We start from the raw sequence: 19246 nt of genomic DNA on the forward strand, positions 1-19246 counted from the left end.
GACAAAACACATTAATGATAGTGTTCTCATATCACATATAAAGAACATACCAGAGCATTAACACAGCATATAAATCATAGCTATTTCAATTCCCAATCTTTTCTTGACATCAAGTATCATAACTGACATAGTAAACGTGTCAGTAATAATGCCGAAGTCATTAGATCTTCCAGGTTTCCTGTAGAGAAGAACACTTCAATGTACATTCATTGTCCACATAACAACAAATATTTCTCACATTAAAATTATATTCCTTTCTGCAATGCTGAAATCTTCCAGTCTGATTTCATATCTTCCTGTTATGTGTCCAATTTCCTATTTGAATTGTAAAAACACCAACATATGACATTTTAAGATACAACAGACCAAGACAAAACCAAACCACTTATTCACTTGTCCAGCTCTTGTCTTGAACTCGATGCAAAGACAATTTGATTCATTGGTTTTTATGACTTGCTGTTAAGGTGGTGAGAGCTCTTCTTTAGGAATCTTAAACAAGTCCTCCAGGTTGATGAGAAAATTCAGGCGCTTACATTGGCTGCTTTCAAGGAGTTAGTGGGGGCTTTGGGGAAGGGCATGAGCCCTGACTGTCAAAACTAGCTGCTCGGCCTTGCCACTGTGGAAATAAAACAACATATTAAAGACAAAAAACATTGGTTTTATAAACTGTATTTCAAGAGAGATGTGCTTTTACAGCTACAAGCTTCCTGCATCAACAGTTCTGTGTTTTGGGGAACTTGACTTATTTCACTATCTGACTCTTGCTCGCTTCCCTTTCCTCCATTATCAGGACACTGATACTGTCCTCACCAACATAAGCACATGAGTGGACAGGTCATTGCTTTCCACAAGATCAGAGCACTCATGTTCTGCGAGGCTGTACATATTAAGCTTATTTAATTGCCTACAAGTTGTTATACCGCTGCCCACTTCCAAACCGGCTGAAAAACATTTAAAAGAATGAAAAGTCTTTACACCTGTTATTTTATGGATTAAAATCAAAAAGTATTGAATAGTGTACTGTAGCATCAAATAGCCATAAACAAAACCACAAAGACTGATGTAATATTCTCTAATTTTGCTAATATGGCATACTGTATTTTCCAGTGATTGGCAAATCGCAGCAAATTCCCCAGAAACCCGCAAGTTGCCACACTAGTTTTTTCAATGTTAAAGGTACACGTCGCTGGATGTCATACTGTGGGTTCAGAGTTTAAAAAACATCAAAGATAAGCCAGAAATAACTGTGGAGCAATAGAGGTACCTGACCTAATACCTTGTATATGTTAAATAAAAAGAAATATGAGGATCACCTGCAAAAGGTGCTACGCACAAAAAGAAAAAAATAATGCACCCCTATCCCCCTAGTTAAATCAGCCCCTTGCTGATTGCACTAAGGCTATTCACAATAATGTAATGGTGGGTAGGGAACAAAATTGTTTAATAATTGGTGGGGGGAGAGTTATATTATGATGAACTAAAAGTCCCAGCTATCCTCGTCATGTGTAAATTTATGGCTGCCAGGGCATGCTGACTCATGGGAAAGCACAAGTGCCAACATACCTTGGAATCCAGGGTTCAATGGGACTTATAGTCACCATCTATTAGATTCATATCTAAGATAAATAGTTACTTATACAACAGAGCTATTGACATTTACAAAATAGGAGATACAGTAGGAGGCAGGCTGACAATCATTGGCCCTTTTTGACAGTAATGGTTTTTACTTTCTCACCTGTTGCACATAGAGCCTGATTTATACTCACATCTAGAATGTATAATTCTTACACTGAGTCAAGCATATACACCTAGAGAGTCTATATCACCAAGCAAGACAATAGCGCTTACATGCCTAGTTTTTAACTACCAGCACTGGCCTCACAGAACTTAAGTTTTAAAAGTTTTAATGCAAATTTTTCTGTGTTGTGAAATATTTCATCTTAAGTATTATCAGTCGGGGGCGTGGCCTAGGAGCGCATGGAGTAGCACGCAGGGTGAAGTGCTCTCCAGGTCTCATCTATCCGCCTTACATATCCTGCTTTCCCCCGCGACCCAAATTCTGACCGGCTGTTGTTGGAAGGTGCGGTGATCCTCCAGGCTGACAGCTGAGTCGCTGAGCCATGTTACCGGTGCTGCCGGAGCCTTCTTCTGTGGGGCCTGCTGTCGGGACTGGACGCGTGACACGCCGCTGGCGTCTCCGTCGGACTTCACCGGACACAGCGCACTGAGCTGTGCTCTAAACATACTGAGGCGCTGAGGAGGTGAGATTATCCGGGTACTCTACTGGAAGAGGGGGTGAGGAGAGGTGCAGAGACACCTCCGTACTGCGGGCTGCTAGCCTGGTCACCTGACGGGCCAACGCCATCTTTTCTTAGTGGAGGGGTTTACCCTGGATCGTTCTGTGGTGGCAGGGGTGACTGGTGAATAAACTGGAGGAGCTCAATACTGTGTTTTCATCTCCTCTGAGTCCTGCTGATAATTTCTATTAAACCTGGGTATCCTATACTGACCTGCAAAGAGAGATATCAAGTCTAATCAGATTAACTTATCTCAGCACTTGCTGCTGCAAGTTATTTTTCTCTTACAAATAGCCCTGTATGTGCTTTATATAGCTCACCTCAATATTCGTTGCTTTATCTGTGCATAAGTGCATAATTGTGCTGACTGTATTATCTGCATATAAACATGGTGAAGCACCATCACCCAGCTGCGGCTGCAAAATTAGTACAATATGCTAGAGGCTCTGGCGCTCAATCTAAAGCTGCTGATCATGGGAGCGAATCCCCTCCTGTTTCGCCCGCTGAGTCGGCGGCCTCAACCTCAGATACTCCCTCGGATAATGCGATGCAGAGGGTTATTGATGCAGTTACGGCATGTGAAACTAGACTCTCTGATAAAATTGGTAAAGTCCAATCGGACTTATCGTTGATACATCATGATTTGCAATGTGTCAGAGAACGTGTGGGCGAGCTCAATACCCGCACGTCCACTCTAGAAGATCAAATAACACCTTTAGGTGTCAGAATTGGTTCCCTGGACACGCAGATGCTAGCGGTCCAGAAAAAACTGTCAGACATGGAAGGGCGGCTGAGAAGAAATAATGAGAGGTTCGTGGGTCTGCCAGAAAAGGAAGAGGGCAATAACCCAGAACAATTTATAGAAAAATGTCTGACTGACACTTTCGGTAAAGACTCCTTTTCACCATTCTTTTCAGTGGAGAGAGCCCATCGTATCCCCTTTAGGCCTCTGCCATCAGGGGCCCCGCCTCGCACGCTCAGTGCGAAGCTCCTTCACTACAGAGATCGGGATGCTATCCTTCGCTTGGCCCGCACGAATGGCCCTCTGACATGGAATGGGACTCGGATTTCCGTGTTTCCAGATTTTGCCATAGAGATTCAGAAAGAGAGGGCACAGTTCTCAACTATAAAAAGGCGCCTGAGAGATCTCAACATACCTTATGTCATGATTTATCCGTCTAAATTGAGGGTGGTTGCTGACGGAGAAACAAAGTTCTTTACATCCCCTCGGGACGCGGCCCTGTGGCTAGACCGGTGCAGGCCGGCGAGACTCCCGTTAGCCCAAGACTGAATCTTGCATACTTCATTTCTGTTGGTGTGCTTTTTGAATCGTTACAACTATCTAAAGTCCGTATGTATACAAATATTTTGAATGTGATAAATGCTGTTTGAATTGTCAAAACATGTACTATGCAAATTGAAATTTTTATTACTTTTTGTATGTTAAGATATACAGAATATTTTACAATGGAGAATTTAAATTTATTTATTTTTATTTATTTTTTTAAGTCCCGGGTACACACTTATAGACCTGGGGACCTCATTGTGTTATGCCTTAGGGCCATTATATATTTTTTGCTCTAGTTACATTGTGTAGGTAGAGGGACAGTGTTACAATTACACAGTCCTATTTGATTATTACAAGGTGTAAGGAATAAGAGGGGAGGAGGGTTTTGTTTAGTTTAGGGATGAGGTATGCCGTAGTTCATGCTGGTATACAGGGTGGGGGATGGTTGAAGGGGGTAAAATGTTTGGAATTTCTTGTGCTATTTTGTTTCCGTATCTTTCATAGTTTGCAAAATTTGTACTACCTGAGGATTGGACGAAAGGTCTCTCCATTTATAAATATCATAATATTTGAAGATGGCATCTCTAGATGTCAGTTTTTTATTTTGGAATGTTAGAGGGTTAAATGACAAGATCAAGCGCTCTCTGGTCATTAGACAAATGAAACAATATACAGCGGATGTTATTTGCCTAATGGAGACACACTTAGTTGGAGGACGATTACTGTCATTAAAGAAACCTTGGGTGGGTTGGGCGTACAACTCAACGCACACGTCAATGTCTAGGGGGGTTTCGATACTGGTACGTAAGTCAATTCCCTTTGTATTAGATCAGATACAATCTGATGTGGGGGGCAGATATGTTTTTCTAAAATGCAGAATATACTCTATGTCATTGTTGCTTCTGGCGATATATATCCCTCCCCAGCATTCACACGAAATTCTTAAAAAGGCAGCTGAATTTATAGCTATGTTCCCAGGACTACCAATAGTATGTGCCGGTGACTTTAACAATGAAATGAATTGGTCACTAGACAGATTTGTTGGCACACGCCACGGTGGAGACCGGGGGACTGGGTTTGCGAACATGGTGCGTGAGATGGGCCTACTGGACACATGGAGACTTAGACACCCACGATACTCTTACTTCTCATCTACTCATAAATCATTTTCCGGAATTGATCTGGCCCTAGTATCACCAAATATTATGCCCCGTATACAAAGGATCCATTACCAAACTAGGGGCATCTCTGACCACTCTCCTATTTCACTGACCATTGACTTAGAAGGCCATAGAGGACAATCATTCTGGAAATTAAATCCGTTTTGGTTAACACGAATGGGTGCTGGTCCGGAACTGGAAGCTGCATGGTCAGAATTTTTTGATTTCAACAGTGAACCATCTTTTCGACCTGGTTTGTGGGATACTTTTAAAGCATTCCTTAGAAGTACGTTGATTCAGAGGGTGGCTAGTCTTAAATCATTCTATAAAAAACAGGAGCTTGAATTGGAGACAAGGTGCAGAACGCTGGAGCTGACATACCTTTCTGATAATTCTGAATCTAACAGACAGGATTGGGTAGCTGCGCAAAAGGCGTGGACAAAATGCCTGGAGGAGAAGGCAAACTTTAAACTGCTATTTTCTTCTCACATCCAATATGCCTTAGGGGATAGACCTGGATCATATCTGGCCAATTTGACTAGAGGCGAGCGACCACCTATAAATGTAGCCCAAATTATTGACCAAGATGGAGTGGTATATAACAAGGTACCAGATATTGCTAATGAATTTGCGAAATACTACAGTCAATTGTATAGTTCCCGTTTGAATGACGAGATACAGGATATTCGTAACTACTTGGCAGATATAGATCTTCCAAGACTTAGTCTAGAAGACCATGATCTTTTAGATGCCCCCATAACTATAGAGGAGATTGAGTTGGCCATTAACTCCTTTCCCACCGGGAAAGCTCCAGGGGTGGATGGCATTCCTCTTGAGTTGTATAAGAAACATAAAGCCTTTTATTTGCCTTGCCTGCTTAAACTTTTTAATCAAATATATGAATATAACAAACTCCCTAATTCTATGTCAGAAGCTCTTATAATTGTTCTACCCAAGCCTGGTAAAGATGCCTCACGTACAGAGTCCTACAGGCCCATATCATTACTACCTACTGACGTAAAGATAATAGCAAAAATTCTAGCTACTAGAATTAACCAAGTTATACTACAATTAATTCACCCAGATCAAACGGGCTTCATGCCTGGCAAATCAACTGCCATTAATCTCAGACGCCTGTTGAACCATTTGCAAATGGCCCAAAATGATGACTCAACGTCTGGCATAATGTCCCTTGACGCCGCTAAGGCGTTTGATTCAGTGGAGTGGGAATACTTATGGGAGACACTGGAGGCATTTGGAATTGGTCCGGGATTCATAAAATGAGTTAAATTACTATATTCAGCTCCAGTGGCAAGAGCTGCGGTAAATGGTTTTGTCTCCTCCCAGTTTCCGCTGTTCCGTGGTACTAGGCAAGGCTGTCCCCGTCTCCTATTTTATTCGCCCTTGCCATTGAACCCTTGGCGTGCAAAATTAGAGCCTGCCCTTATATATTAGGACTTACCGTGGGAACTAAAATAGATAAGATTGAGCTATAGGCAGATGATATTTTATTGTTCATTTCAAAATTTGCGGCTTCCATGCCATATGTTTTGAGTACTATTGCTACATTCGGTAGATACTCCGGTCTATGTGTGAATTGGGACAAATCCTTCTTGCTTCCCGTTTGTATATCCTGGCCCGACTGATCCATTGCAACGCTTCTCGCTAAATTGGGTAAATTCTTTTAAATATCTTGGAATCTGAATTACAAAGGATCCCTCACGGTATCTGGCCCTTAATATTAATCCCCAGCTGGAGTTTATTAAAACTCAAGTCTCTGCTTGGGGCAAATTACCACTCACTATGACAGGCCGGGTAAACATAGTTAAAATGGTCGTACAGCCCAAACTATTGTATGTTCTACACCATTGCCCAATATATATTCCACAGCAAATATTTAAACAGATTGATGTCCTGCTTTCCTCTTTAATTTGGTAGAGTGGGAGAGTTCGAATTAAAACTGACACATTGACTAGACGAAGAGATTCAGGTGGTCTGGCATTGCCCTCATTTAAATTATACTACTATGCCACGCAACTGGCACACTTATGGGAGTGGTTTCAAGTAATACAGGCAGATTCAATGTTAAACTACATTATGGCTGGGAGCGGCACCGGTTTGCCTCCGGTTCAACTACTCCTTAGCGATAGTTTGGTAATCGTCAAAATTCCCCTGTTTAAACAAGCTGTCATGATATGGAGATTGACCTCGCAGATTTTAAAGGTGGAAGGATTAGATCTGGATACTCTGTTGGCTCACTCAAGGCCGTTCACTGAGCTTTCTGAGTTACAAGTTGGCGAAGTGTGGGGAAAATGGGGAGTGACATCTGTTGGGCAGGTATATCGAGAGGGATATCTGAAATCTTTTCAGCAAATTCAAGATGAGTTTAAAGTCCCTTGGGAGTATTTTTACAGATTCCTTCAATTTAGGCACGCACTTAATGCTCAATTTAGAGGGGCCCCTCTGCTTCTACGCGACTCAAGGCTTAAAATACTGATGAGATCTATAGGTTCTCGTCGCCTGATCTCTATTTTCTATAAAAAACTATTGGATGGGCATCATTCATCTGATCTAGCCCATATTAGGCAAAACTGGGTAAATGATGTTGGTGCAATTTCTGATGAGGCGTGGCAAATAGCCTTGGCCAGTCCGCGCACTGCCACAGTATCTGCTCGTCTTCAACAGATACAGTTGTTTATACTTCACAGAGTATATATGACCTGCCAGGTTATACGCAATTGGGGGTAGGGCAAACACGCAATGTCCCAAATGTAACTCAATGGAGGGAAATTTCTGGCACCTTATGTGGCAATGTCGCATTATATTGGATACAGGTATACCACAAGATGTCCTCGCCCCGGTATCATGTGTTCTGGCTAACTCTGAGGATGATTCTATTGGTAAATACCCTAAAATATTTGTAAACAACATGTGCATGCTTGCTAAAGTGTGCATAGCGAGGGAATGGATGGCACCTAGTGGCCCGAATATTAGCACATGGCTATCACTGGTAAACAAAGTAGCTTCACACGAAAAATATGTATTTATAACCAGGAAGTCAGAAAAGAAATACCTTCAAATATGGTCTAGGTGGCTTGAATTGTCACATGCCCGTCATACCAATTAATAGTCTGTCGGTGATTAGCAACTGTTTAATGAGTCCTGCTGATAATTATTAAATTTTTGATATAATAATTTTTCTATGTATAATGTTTCATTGTGATTCAAAAAGTTAAAAGACACATGTATTTGAGGCTTGATAAATCAAAATAATTGCAATTGATTATGTTTGGTCTTCCTTTTTTCACTCTTTCTGTATATTTTACATTGATGTTTAAAATATAACAAATAAGAGGCCACGTCCATGATATCTTTGAAAAAGAATATATAACTTTATTGTGAATTACCAACTGTCAATATAATATATTGTTTTTACAACAATTCAGCAATGTCAGTTTAATTTTATGTTTGTATTGTTTATAAAAATCAATAAAAAAAGTATTATCAGTCCTACCCAACATCTCTATTTATCAATTCATCTATATTTATAAATTATTATTTAGTCAGGACTTTTCAATCCACTGTATCCCATTATCTGGATATTGCAGAAACAATTATTATCATTTACCAATGAGATTTAATAAGAAAGGAGCAGCTTTTACAAGGTGGATTAATGGTTCTGTGTCTGTACCAATTTCTTGCTTTGGGCTGATGCACAGTTTACCATACACCCATTTATGGAGAATATCTTTTGTGAATTTGCAGTGCACATACACAAAACATGGGTGCATGCAATTGTGACTATGCAGTGCTGTATGCATTTCAATCACATCTACACTAACAAATGTAGAATTGTAACTGGTTGTGACAGGGCAAAGATCATTGAAGGCATGTTTACACAATTGTGGGCTGTGCAGACCTGGATGTAAGTGCAAATACAAATTCTTGTAAGCATATCTTTCAGCACCGTCCCAGAGCTCTACTGTACCCTGTGCCAGTCCCGCCCCCTGAGTGCATGACATGTGTGCAGGGGCAGCAGGGCAGGGCAGTGCAGCACTGATCAGAGCCTCCCAAGGACGCTCCGATTGGCTGTTCAGACTGCAGGGTGCCTGTCGGGAGCATCCTTATTTGTACCTATTATAGGACAGGTACTAGTAGTAAACCAGGCACATATATTATTACACAAGCAGGTGCGGTAACAATGCAAGATGTGTACAGCCCTGCATACTGTATGTATGAATATATGTATTTTTTTCCATTCACACTTCTTTTCAGCAATATTCTCCCGATTTACTTCCAATTCTGTATCAGTCCGTTTATGTTTTAAGGGCACTGGCTACCTTTTCTTAGAGTGAATTTTGGAACCTTATAGGCTGCAATAATCCTGCAATGACATGCAATAAATCCCTAATGAGAACATACAGTAGGTGTTTAAAATTTTCTAATTTTCCTAAATATTTAATTTTTGAATGTATTTTAGGCAACAATTTAAATACACTCAATGTCAATGCTATAAAACAAAGTGTTACATCTAGTTTTAATCAATACAGTTTGTATTCAAAAATAATGTTGACAATTCCTTGCAGCATTGCAGAGTTAAATACATGTCATGGTATATAAAATATGAGGGAAAGTCAATAAGCGATTAAAGTGACACATTAATGAAAAGCCGGTCAAGCAGGAAAAATGCAGACATGACATGACATGACCATGAAGACTTTGTGAATTAAATCATTACAAAATGTTAGCAAAATGGAAATAATGTTGTAGGTAATTATGTGTAGGTACAGAAAGCTAGCATCAATATTGAGTTGTTAGATTTTTTTTTAATATATATATATATATATATATATATAAATCTCAGTAATATTGCTGTAAAACAAGTATTGTAGCCTAGCAAACCATTATACATTTCTGTATATACAATGTATACTCTATATTATATTACAGCAAACATGAGATCTGTCATGCATCTGTATGTGCCAATTCACCCCTGTTCATATAGCTCAAGAACCTTTTTACATGTTTTGATGAGATGGGTTTAATTTAATTGGGCATTACAGGAAATATTTATAATTGACTCTAAGCTAGTGTCACAATAAAAGTGTTGACTTGCTGCCCAGTGAGTTCAGGAATGACTCCGGTAGCAGAGGCTGATGAAAATATGGCATCATGGAATTAATAACCAGAAGTGAAGGAGAAATGGCAATGGAGAATAAGTGATCAGAAGTGCATAATTGGCAAAATAATTCAGAGTTAAATTTCAGGATACAGTGCACAGAATTTCTTTTGGTAGGCAGGGTCTCGTAAACTGTTTAATATTTAATAGCAGTTTCAGTATTCGGTAATAAACAAGCAGGTGAACAGGCCTAGAAAAAGGTCAATAATAACAGTTGACACATACAGGGGGGAGATGTATCAACCTTGGAGAGAGATAAAGGTGTGATACATCTCAACCAGGATTTTAAAAGTATAGTGGTGTGCAGTAGTGAGAAGTATCAATGTCAAACACATAGCACTGAATGTTAGCTCTAACACTGCTTTTTAGCTCTCTGGTGTAGAAATCAGAGGCTACAAGTGACTGCTGGCAATTTGCACATGTCTTAACACTGGAGATATCTTCTGGGTAAGATCTTCCACCACCGGTGGGCATGGCTAACAACTGTACACCTGCTAGGGATGGACTGGGGCTGTAGATCAGCCCTAGCAGTCAGCCCTATGCGAGGGACAATGTGCCGCAAGTCACGAGGGCCTGGCCTCGCGGCACACCCCCCCGTCTCTTCCCGGCTGAGCAGAGCACACTGGCCCATCACAGCCACCAACCCCTTCAGTCTGAGGTCACATCCAGTGGCGTGGGGTGTTGGGCAGGGATACTTCCGCCCCCTCCTCGAGCTGGCCCTGATGCCATTGGTCCTTCTGGCATGTGCCATATGGCCAATCCGGCCCTGATACCTGCCAAATTATTTAGCTAGTACATCATAGTAAGCCATATGAGCAGGGAAAGTGACTTGACGTGATGTATTTCAGAGACGTATATGTAAAATTAAATTTTGTTTTGGAGAAGATATTTAAATGATGTTGAATAAACAAGAGCCACCTCTTGCTTCTTGAACATCATAATTTCAATTATACCCCTTTCACATTGCAAATGGCGTGTCGCACCCGGGATTGGGATTTTTATACGCATACATCCCAGGTGTGAGCTGCCTGAGACAGTTATTAGACCGGCGTTCTGACCCGGCAATAATGACGTCACTGCCATTACTGCTGAGCCAGTGCTTGAAGATGAGATCATCTCCAAGTGCCGGCTCTCCCTATGCAGTGAACGGGACCCTGGTCGCCTAGACCCGGGTTACCCGTTCCCACCACACCGCAAGCCGGGTTGAACTCGCATTCAACCCTACTCATTACCTGAGTTGAAATGCCAGGCTGTTAGACCCGGGTTATTTCAACTGGGCCCTTTCATTCTGCACAGTAACCCGGGTCGCTGCTCGTTCATGTGCAATAACCCTGGTTATTTGATGGCAGTGTGAAAGGGGTATTATAGGCTTTTAGTCTGTCAGAACACTGAATATACTTGTTGCAATCCTGAGGACATCGGTTGTCACATTGTTACTTATTACATAGTGTCCAACATGTGTTACTTTTTATTTCATTTTAGTGCTATTTTTACTGATTCTCTCCTTGTAATGACTTAAGGCGCATATCCACTACACAATAAATTGGACGATTTGAATGATACCGATATCGTTATCATTCATCATCTGCAATATCGTGCAGCGGATATGCCGTCAACGACCAGCGATGTGCGCTCCCCCTGGTCATTGACGGCGTCGCTCATCGGCCAAACCTGCTGTCCAACCTGACTATATCGTCAGGTTGTGCAGGTTCGGGGATGAGGGAGGGTGCCGGTACTGAATGATATATCGTTCAGTGTGGGCTCAGTAGCTGATTCAGACCAGCTCGCTATGAAGCGAACTCTCGTAGCTGGCCGATGGTTGCTTTCTACTCATGCGTACACATCGCAATGCTCGTACGTGAACCAGTGCAAGAGATCAGGAAGCGGTTGCGCATAGACTGCCCAGCGGAGTGAGTGGCAAGAGAAGCCGTTAGTGGGTGGTGACAGGGGCAGGCCACTATAAACGGGGGAGTGGAGGTGCGAACGCAGGAGTGCCTGAGCATCTCAACGCCGTTTCAGAGGCATGCATAATTAACAGGCAGTGTCATAGAATACATCACCTGGTTGTATTTCACACTGAAGTGCTCACAGTGCTTGCGGCTGGGTATAGCCAACCTCAGGCGCTGCATTCGCTGCCGATGGTAACCGATGTACCAATGCTTGCATACACTTCCTGGAGATGACATGTGCCAGTGGGCGTCTTAAGACAGGCTGGAGGGCGTCTACATACACAAAGCGATCGCACGCCAAGACATAGTGGGCGTGCTTATGCCTTGCCATGCGATCGCCTGCCATGCCATCACTTAGTCGAATTTGCATACGCTGGGAGCGAGTGTACGCATCTAGCAAGCGGGTCTGAATGAGCTCCTCAATGTCCACTGCACAATATAAACAACGATTGAACAATAACGATATCATTATCGTTCATTAATCGTATAGTGGATATGCACCTTTAGTCAATCACAATTGAAGGATTAGCCTACTTTGCAGATAGGAAGGGATCTGGATCCTGCAATACTTTCTAGATTTTTGACCCAAAGCCATTCTCATGTGTTCCCGTAATGTTTTTTTAATCACAAAGCATTCTGTTGCCGGCATAATATATCTGCCCTAACTTAGTGTCATATGCTTCAGGCTAGAAACAAATTGCCAGTGCACAAGGTGAAAATGGAAGTCCACATCAGATGGAATAGCACGTCAATTTGCTTGTGTGCAGCAACTGCTATCCATGAAAATACTGTACGGTACATCACGGAACATACCAATTGAAATTCATTGGTGTTTTGACAGCTGCTTACTCTCTTCCAGGATATAATAGAAACTGTATTTTGTACAACGAATGCTGTAACCATCAAAGCCATGCCAAAATAAAAGGGGTATCAAGACTCAAGAAATCGATTTATGTCAATTAAATCACAGATCTTAAATTTGATTCTGATGGTCTTCAAATCCAAGGCCTGCAAAAGAAACCTACAGTAGCTTCTCTTTTACATGTTTTATATTTGATTATCAAAACACAAAGACTTTTTTTAACTTTTATTTTATGCTTTATTTTAAGTTTAGCAATTATATGCCGGCTATTATATTGTGATTCGGTGCTCATTTTCTTTCTGAATTTATTAGATTTGCTATTACTTTTTTTTTAATTGTATTAATAAACACAATTTATTGTCTGCAATTTTGACATTTTGCATTCCAATTTTTTTTCCTTTATGTCACTTGCAAGTGGGGGACAGCCGTGAGCAAGGGATCGGGGGATATTGCCACCAAAGTTACTAGGGAAAGCAAGTCAGTGAGCTGCAGGGGAGGTTTCTGCAAGTCTGAGTTAGCCTTTGACATACTGTCTCAGGGTCTCATTCAGACCCGCTCGCGAGCGCAGGACGCTCGCAAGCGGGTCGATGTTACCTCAATGCGCATGCGCACGACGGAGGGAGCTCCGTCGTGCACATGCGCGAGACCCGGACAGCGACAGCCAAGCTGTCGCTCCAGGTCTCGCACCAAAGGGGTCGTGCTGTCGATGGTGAATGACAGCACGCCCCCTTTGGTGGGCGTGCCGGGGGCGTGGCTGCCAGACGGAGGCGTTCCCATGGGAACGCCTACCGTCTGGGTCCGGCCCCACTGACATCACTAGTGATGTCAGTGGGAGTGATTTTGGCTCTGATAGAGCCAAAATCACTCCAGGGCTTGCGGCCACGAGACCCTACCGCAGGGTCTCGTCGCAAGCCCGATGGTCGCGATGGTCTTGACCATCGCGACCATCATCATGGACGCTCGCATAAGCTGTGGGTGGTAACCCACAGCTATGCAAGCATCCAAAAGGCCGCTCCACATTTAAATAGGACGGCCCTGATTCAGAGCGAGCGCTCTGGTCAGTGCTTCCGGCTCTGAATCAGGGCCTCAGTTCCATGAGGCACATCACAGAGGTCAGAGGAGCATGTGTTGAGCTCTGATTGGAGAATCTCATCACATGCTCTTCTGACATTTAGTGCTCAGCAGCCTCATGGGAATTATCTCATTTGACACTGTGTGTGCACTACTGGGAATCATTTTAACTGAAAGAGGGGAACCCTCTGCACAGGTATATGATTAAAGCATCAACAGGTACCCTATGTACATATATAGTACTATGCATGTGTACTGTAGATGTGCAGTCCACACAATATTATATTACAAAGTGGGGATGCTACCACGTAGACTAACATAGATATAACACACAAAGGAAAGGATACGTGCTTTTTATGTTATGCACTTGAGAAATGAAGATATAACTTATTATTTTCATCGAACTGTTTTTAATAACAGCAGTGAAGTATTACAACAATAAAAGAAACAAAGGGTTATATCTGATTGGTTGCTATGGGCAACATCTCCACTTCTAAAAACTCTCACTTTAGTAAATTTACCCCATTGATGTATGGAAGATAAAAGAATAAGGTTAAAAATTATTTTTGTTTCACTGGGAGTTTTTATGTGTCTTGTGGATAATATGGTTGATGCCTTGATGGGAATGGGTGTAGGAAAATCTCTGTATCTGCAATTGAAGAGTGTTTTCAATCAAAATAAAGAAGATTTTGTAACTATATAATTAATATTCTCCTTTGAAATTCCTTAGTGAGCAGAAGTGTCTCCTAAAATAATTTATTCAGCAAACCTTCATGTACTGGTTACGCATTGTTAGGGCCGAATTCAATTAGCTGTGGTAATTTACCACGTGAGAAAAGCGTTGGTCGCCTTAGGCTTTTACGCCTGAGCCTGTTCAATTACAACCCTTTTTCTTCATGCGGTCAAATTGTGGCTAATGTGCATCAACCCACAGGTTCTGAGGAAAACTATCCAGAGCTATGGGTTAACACACTCACTGCACCCTTGATAAGGGCACTTACCACGGATTTCTGTTTGAGCCTACCTCAAACGTGAACAGAAATCCGCATTAAGTGCAGCCTGTATTTAATTACCAGTCTCCTGAGTGTTTGTGTATATATTATATATATATATATATATATATATATATATAAAAAATATCATACAAACTCGGCACTTACATGCTTTTCAAACTGCAACTCCTTTGAACATAGGGAATGTTGGTTCCAAAATATTGCAATAATTTGTTAAGCTGGCCACCGCTTCACGGTCATTCCCATCTAGCCAGTCCCTACACTGATTCTCAGACAAATGAACTTGATCTGCCATCTTGGCCTCAAGCTTGCATACATTTTAAACAGAAAACTGGGTCCTGCCTTAAAGAGACAGGACCACACCCAGGGCTATCAGTTAATAAGCACCTGGAAAAAGAAAAAAGTTTGTTATATATATACACACACACACACACACATATATATACATACACACAGTATATATATTGTATTTTCATATATATTATATATACATTGCAACCAGAAAGTATTCACAACGCTTCACTTTTTCCACATTTTGTTATGGTACAGCCTTATTACAAAATGGAATACATTAATTTTTTTTATTACATTTTTATTACATTTGCAAAAATCTCAAAAAAAACTTTTTACACGTTGTCATTATGGGGTATTTTGTGTAGAATTTTGAGGACAAAAATTAATTTATTCCATTTTGGAATAAGGCTGTAACATAAAAAAATGTGGAAAAAGTGAAGCGTTGTGAATACTTTCTGGATGCACTGTACATAGATATATAGAGCTATGGATGTATCTTACTGGGGGGCCTCAAACCAGTATCTATGGGATATTCATTCTGCTCTGGATACATACTGTACTTTATAGTAACACAGCAAATATTTGGCAATTTATGGAGGTGTAAACCTAAAAAATTACGTTGACTTTAAGCTTCATCATCCCGCCAGATGGCATAACAGAAATACAGTCTAGAAAACTGGCAATTCTGTGTTGCACATGTGAGCGATTTAAGTACCCATAAAGTTTTGCTGTACAAATCCAGATGCCAAATCGCCTGCAATATACAGCAGTTAAAAATAACAACAGCACATTTTTATAAATCCCCCCCCCCCTGGTGTATGGCAATCTCCAATCTACAGTATTCCCTGGTAGCCACTGGCAGCCATGGGTATCTTGTCACTTGGAATTCTACAAGCACCAGTATAGCCAGGCATTTAATGACTACTTCCACACAATAAACCATTGATTTTATTTTTAACTCCTTACATTGATTTCCTACCCCACAAGAGATTTGCATTTTTATTTCTTTTGTTGCAGGCCCGAGACAGCCCTGTGATAATGGACATTATGAGATGGAATCCATACATTACAGTTGACACACCAGTTGTAAATACTAGTGTTAATTATTAATTTTGAAGGAGGGCTTTCAGTTACCTTAATTTATATAATAGACAAAAGCGAGTGGACATACCCATGCAAGCAAAATGCATACCATTGCACACGAGTTCCAAATGGCCACTATTGTGGTGGTTTTGACAGGAACACTTTGCAGGGAACCCATGCACTTGCAGTTCTACGGAACTAACAAATGTTTTTATCAGAACGACAATGCCATCTTTCATGTTTCCAGGGCGACAATGGACTGGTATACAGAAAATTTGGTAACTCGGATGGACTGGCCAGCTCAGAGTCCAGATCTTAATGGGATGGATTGGAGTGAAGGGTGTGTTCTAGGCCAACTCGACCTTCTTCAGTGTCACAGTTGGTTACTGTACTTAAGGCAGAATGGCAAAACATACTGGGCCTGATTCAGAGCCGAACGCTCTGACCAGAGCGCTCGCTCTGAATCAGTGCCCTCCTACCTGAAAAAGGAGCGGCCTCCTGGCCGCTCGCATAGCTGTGGGTGACCACCCACAGCATATGCAAGCGGCCAAAAAGATGGTCGCGATGGTCAAGACCATCACAACCATCGGGCTTGCGACGAGACCCTGCGGTAGGGTCTCGCTGCCGCAAGCCCAGGAGTGATTTTGGCTCTATCAGAGCCAAAATCACTCCCACTGACATCATTACTGATGTCAGTGGGGCTGGCTTCAGGCGGTAGGCGTTCCCATGGGAACGCCTCCGTCTGGCAGCCACGCCCCCAGCACGCCCACCAAAGGGGGCGTGCTGTCACTCACCATCGACAGCACGCCCCCTTTGGTGCGAGACCCCGAGCGTCGTATTCCTCGTCGCTTGCCGGGTCTTGCGCATGCACACGACGGAGCTCCCTCCATCGTGCGCATGCGCATTCGCACAACATCGACCCGCTTGTGAGCGTCCTTTGCTCGCGAGCGGGGCTGAATGACCCCCACTGCCCGCTGTTGTCCAGGAACTTTTGGACAGTTTGCCAAGAAGGGTGTCTGCAGAAGTAACTGCACGTGGTGGACCTAAAAAGTACCGATGTCAATAAAATCTTGTTGATCTATTTGCTGTCAGTGTCCAATCACTTTTGTCTACATACTCTATTTATGATTAAGAGACTTTGTAATGTGGTAAGAGAGCACCAAGCGACCACTACTGGTACTGCATGCAAAGTTGTAATGCTGATGTAGACAGTTATGTCAAAGTATAGTAATGTGTAACTGTAACTAGGGAAAGGTGTAACTCATTAACATTGTTATACTACAGGAGTCATTTTAATGCTTGCTACATCTGTATGTTCCAGTCAGTACCTCACTTAGGGGCATATTTACCAATTTACATCACTGTGGATTTAAAATGTTATTTCACATTTTATCAATAAACTCTTAGGGGTCAACGATAATACTGTAAGATGCAGCCTCAGTGAAAAGATAACATGTAGTGATAGTGAATATACAGTACATCCCTTCTGTGCATGAGCGGTATTCATATACATAACTTAGGCAAATGAGGTAGAGGTGGAGCATCCATACTGCAGGGAGGAATCAGAACATCACTGTCTACCCAAGCCTTTTGCTATTGAGACAATGAGTTATCTGATGGTGTTAGCAAACAGAGTCACGTTCCAAAAACTGTAGCTTTTCGGAAATTGTTAAATAGTTCCATATTGCGTACACCATATAGAGCTATGGGAACAGCAATATGGAGATAATTAAGAAGTTCTCTATTGAAACATGCGATTCTTTAGTAAATGTTGAAAATATCCGTGATATCTCTGGCATTGTAGGTATAATAAATAGCTGTGATAATTATATACAGTATGAAATAGAAAAAAGGCCAGACTAGATGGGCCAAGTGGTTCTTATCTGCCATCAAATTGTTTCTATATAATACTGCGAAAATCAATGTTTTTGCAGTATTTATGGCTTGATAAATAGGTTCTTTAGAATAAACATTTACACATTCCAAAGGGTTCTTGTCCACCTGCCCCATATTATTGTAGTTGATTTGTAATTAAGATGAGATAGAAACATTGATTTTCTCTGCAACAATATTTTATGCTTATATTGTCTTCTTGAAATAAAAACATTAAAAAAAAAGTGTCACTGTATCTCCGAGAATTTACCTTGACAAGTTCAAGGGATGGGAAATGTAAACCTACTGTATATAATAATTACGCATATAAAAGAACAGCACTTAAAACTAGCACATTATTCATCTATCTTTAGAAACTGGAGATCATTAACAAGTTTCATAGCATTACGGCCTTAAACAAAGAGCTGTACAATATCTGCTGACATTATTCTTAAGCAATTATAGCTTTCATTTCAAAACACTTTTGAAATGTAGCTGATCTTACAGAAATTAAAATGAGTTTTCAACTTCTTCAACAGATCTCTGATAATCTGTACTAATCAGCTGCGATTTCCATTGATGAATGGCCATGTGTAATATGAATATAATAAGGAAATGAATGTATAATTCCAGCACTTGAAATACACAGACTGGAAGTTTCTATGATATTGTACTGGTAAAGGACGTCTAAGGATGAGAATTGCAAATGCATAGTACGGGTTCTGCGCATAAGCAGAACTCAAACCATAGGAGATGTACGTGAATATCGTGTTTCGTACATCTCCTAATTAATCCCATAGTACAACATTCTGATTATGTAAGGATTATATAAGGAATGTCCCACCTATACATATGCAATTGACACAGCTTATATGACATCGTTGCATACATTTTCATCCTCCCCCTGGATATCCCAACCAGGAGGTCCAAGGAGCAAGTAGCACGAATGTGACAATGCCATTCATGCAAAATACCGCGTTTTGCATTGTCATGCATTGGGGCAGCGCCATGATGTCACAATTTGCAGCAAATGGCATCCTCAAGGCCCCACCCACTTCATTAGGTAAGTTGTCATAAATCGGGAGGGGGTCTTACCCTGGAAATCCATAAATCTCCCAGACTTTCTGGAAGTTGCCCAAACTCGGTCCTCAGGATCCCTTAACAGGGATGTTTTCCAA

The 19246-nt window shown here is 41.5% G+C and overlaps 1 protein-coding gene across 2 annotated transcripts in view; it reads right to left on the reverse strand.

Annotated features, from left to right (window-relative positions):
• Nucleotides 1–522: 522 nt before the first annotated feature.
• The window catches only part of SYT6 (synaptotagmin 6), a 436226-nt gene continuing 417502 nt past the window's right edge, over nt 523–19246 (reverse strand). Inside the window, exons 6-7 of one of the 2 annotated variants that reach the window (XM_088446287.1) lie at nt 11225–11228; nt 523–609 (exon numbers count right to left, since the gene is read on the reverse strand). In XM_088446287.1, the coding sequence (XP_088302413.1) occupies nt 545–609; nt 11225–11228 (69 nt within the window). In that variant the 3' untranslated portion in view covers nt 523–544. Of the gene's footprint in view, nt 617–11224; nt 11229–19246 lie in introns of both variants that reach the window. The other variant, XM_088446286.1, reaches the window with a different exon arrangement.

Source organism: Taudactylus pleione, unplaced genomic scaffold, assembly GCF_031769625.1.
Source record: "Taudactylus pleione unplaced genomic scaffold, aTauple2 ptg000396l, whole genome shotgun sequence".
Lineage (NCBI taxonomy): Eukaryota > Metazoa > Chordata > Amphibia > Anura > Myobatrachidae > Taudactylus > Taudactylus pleione.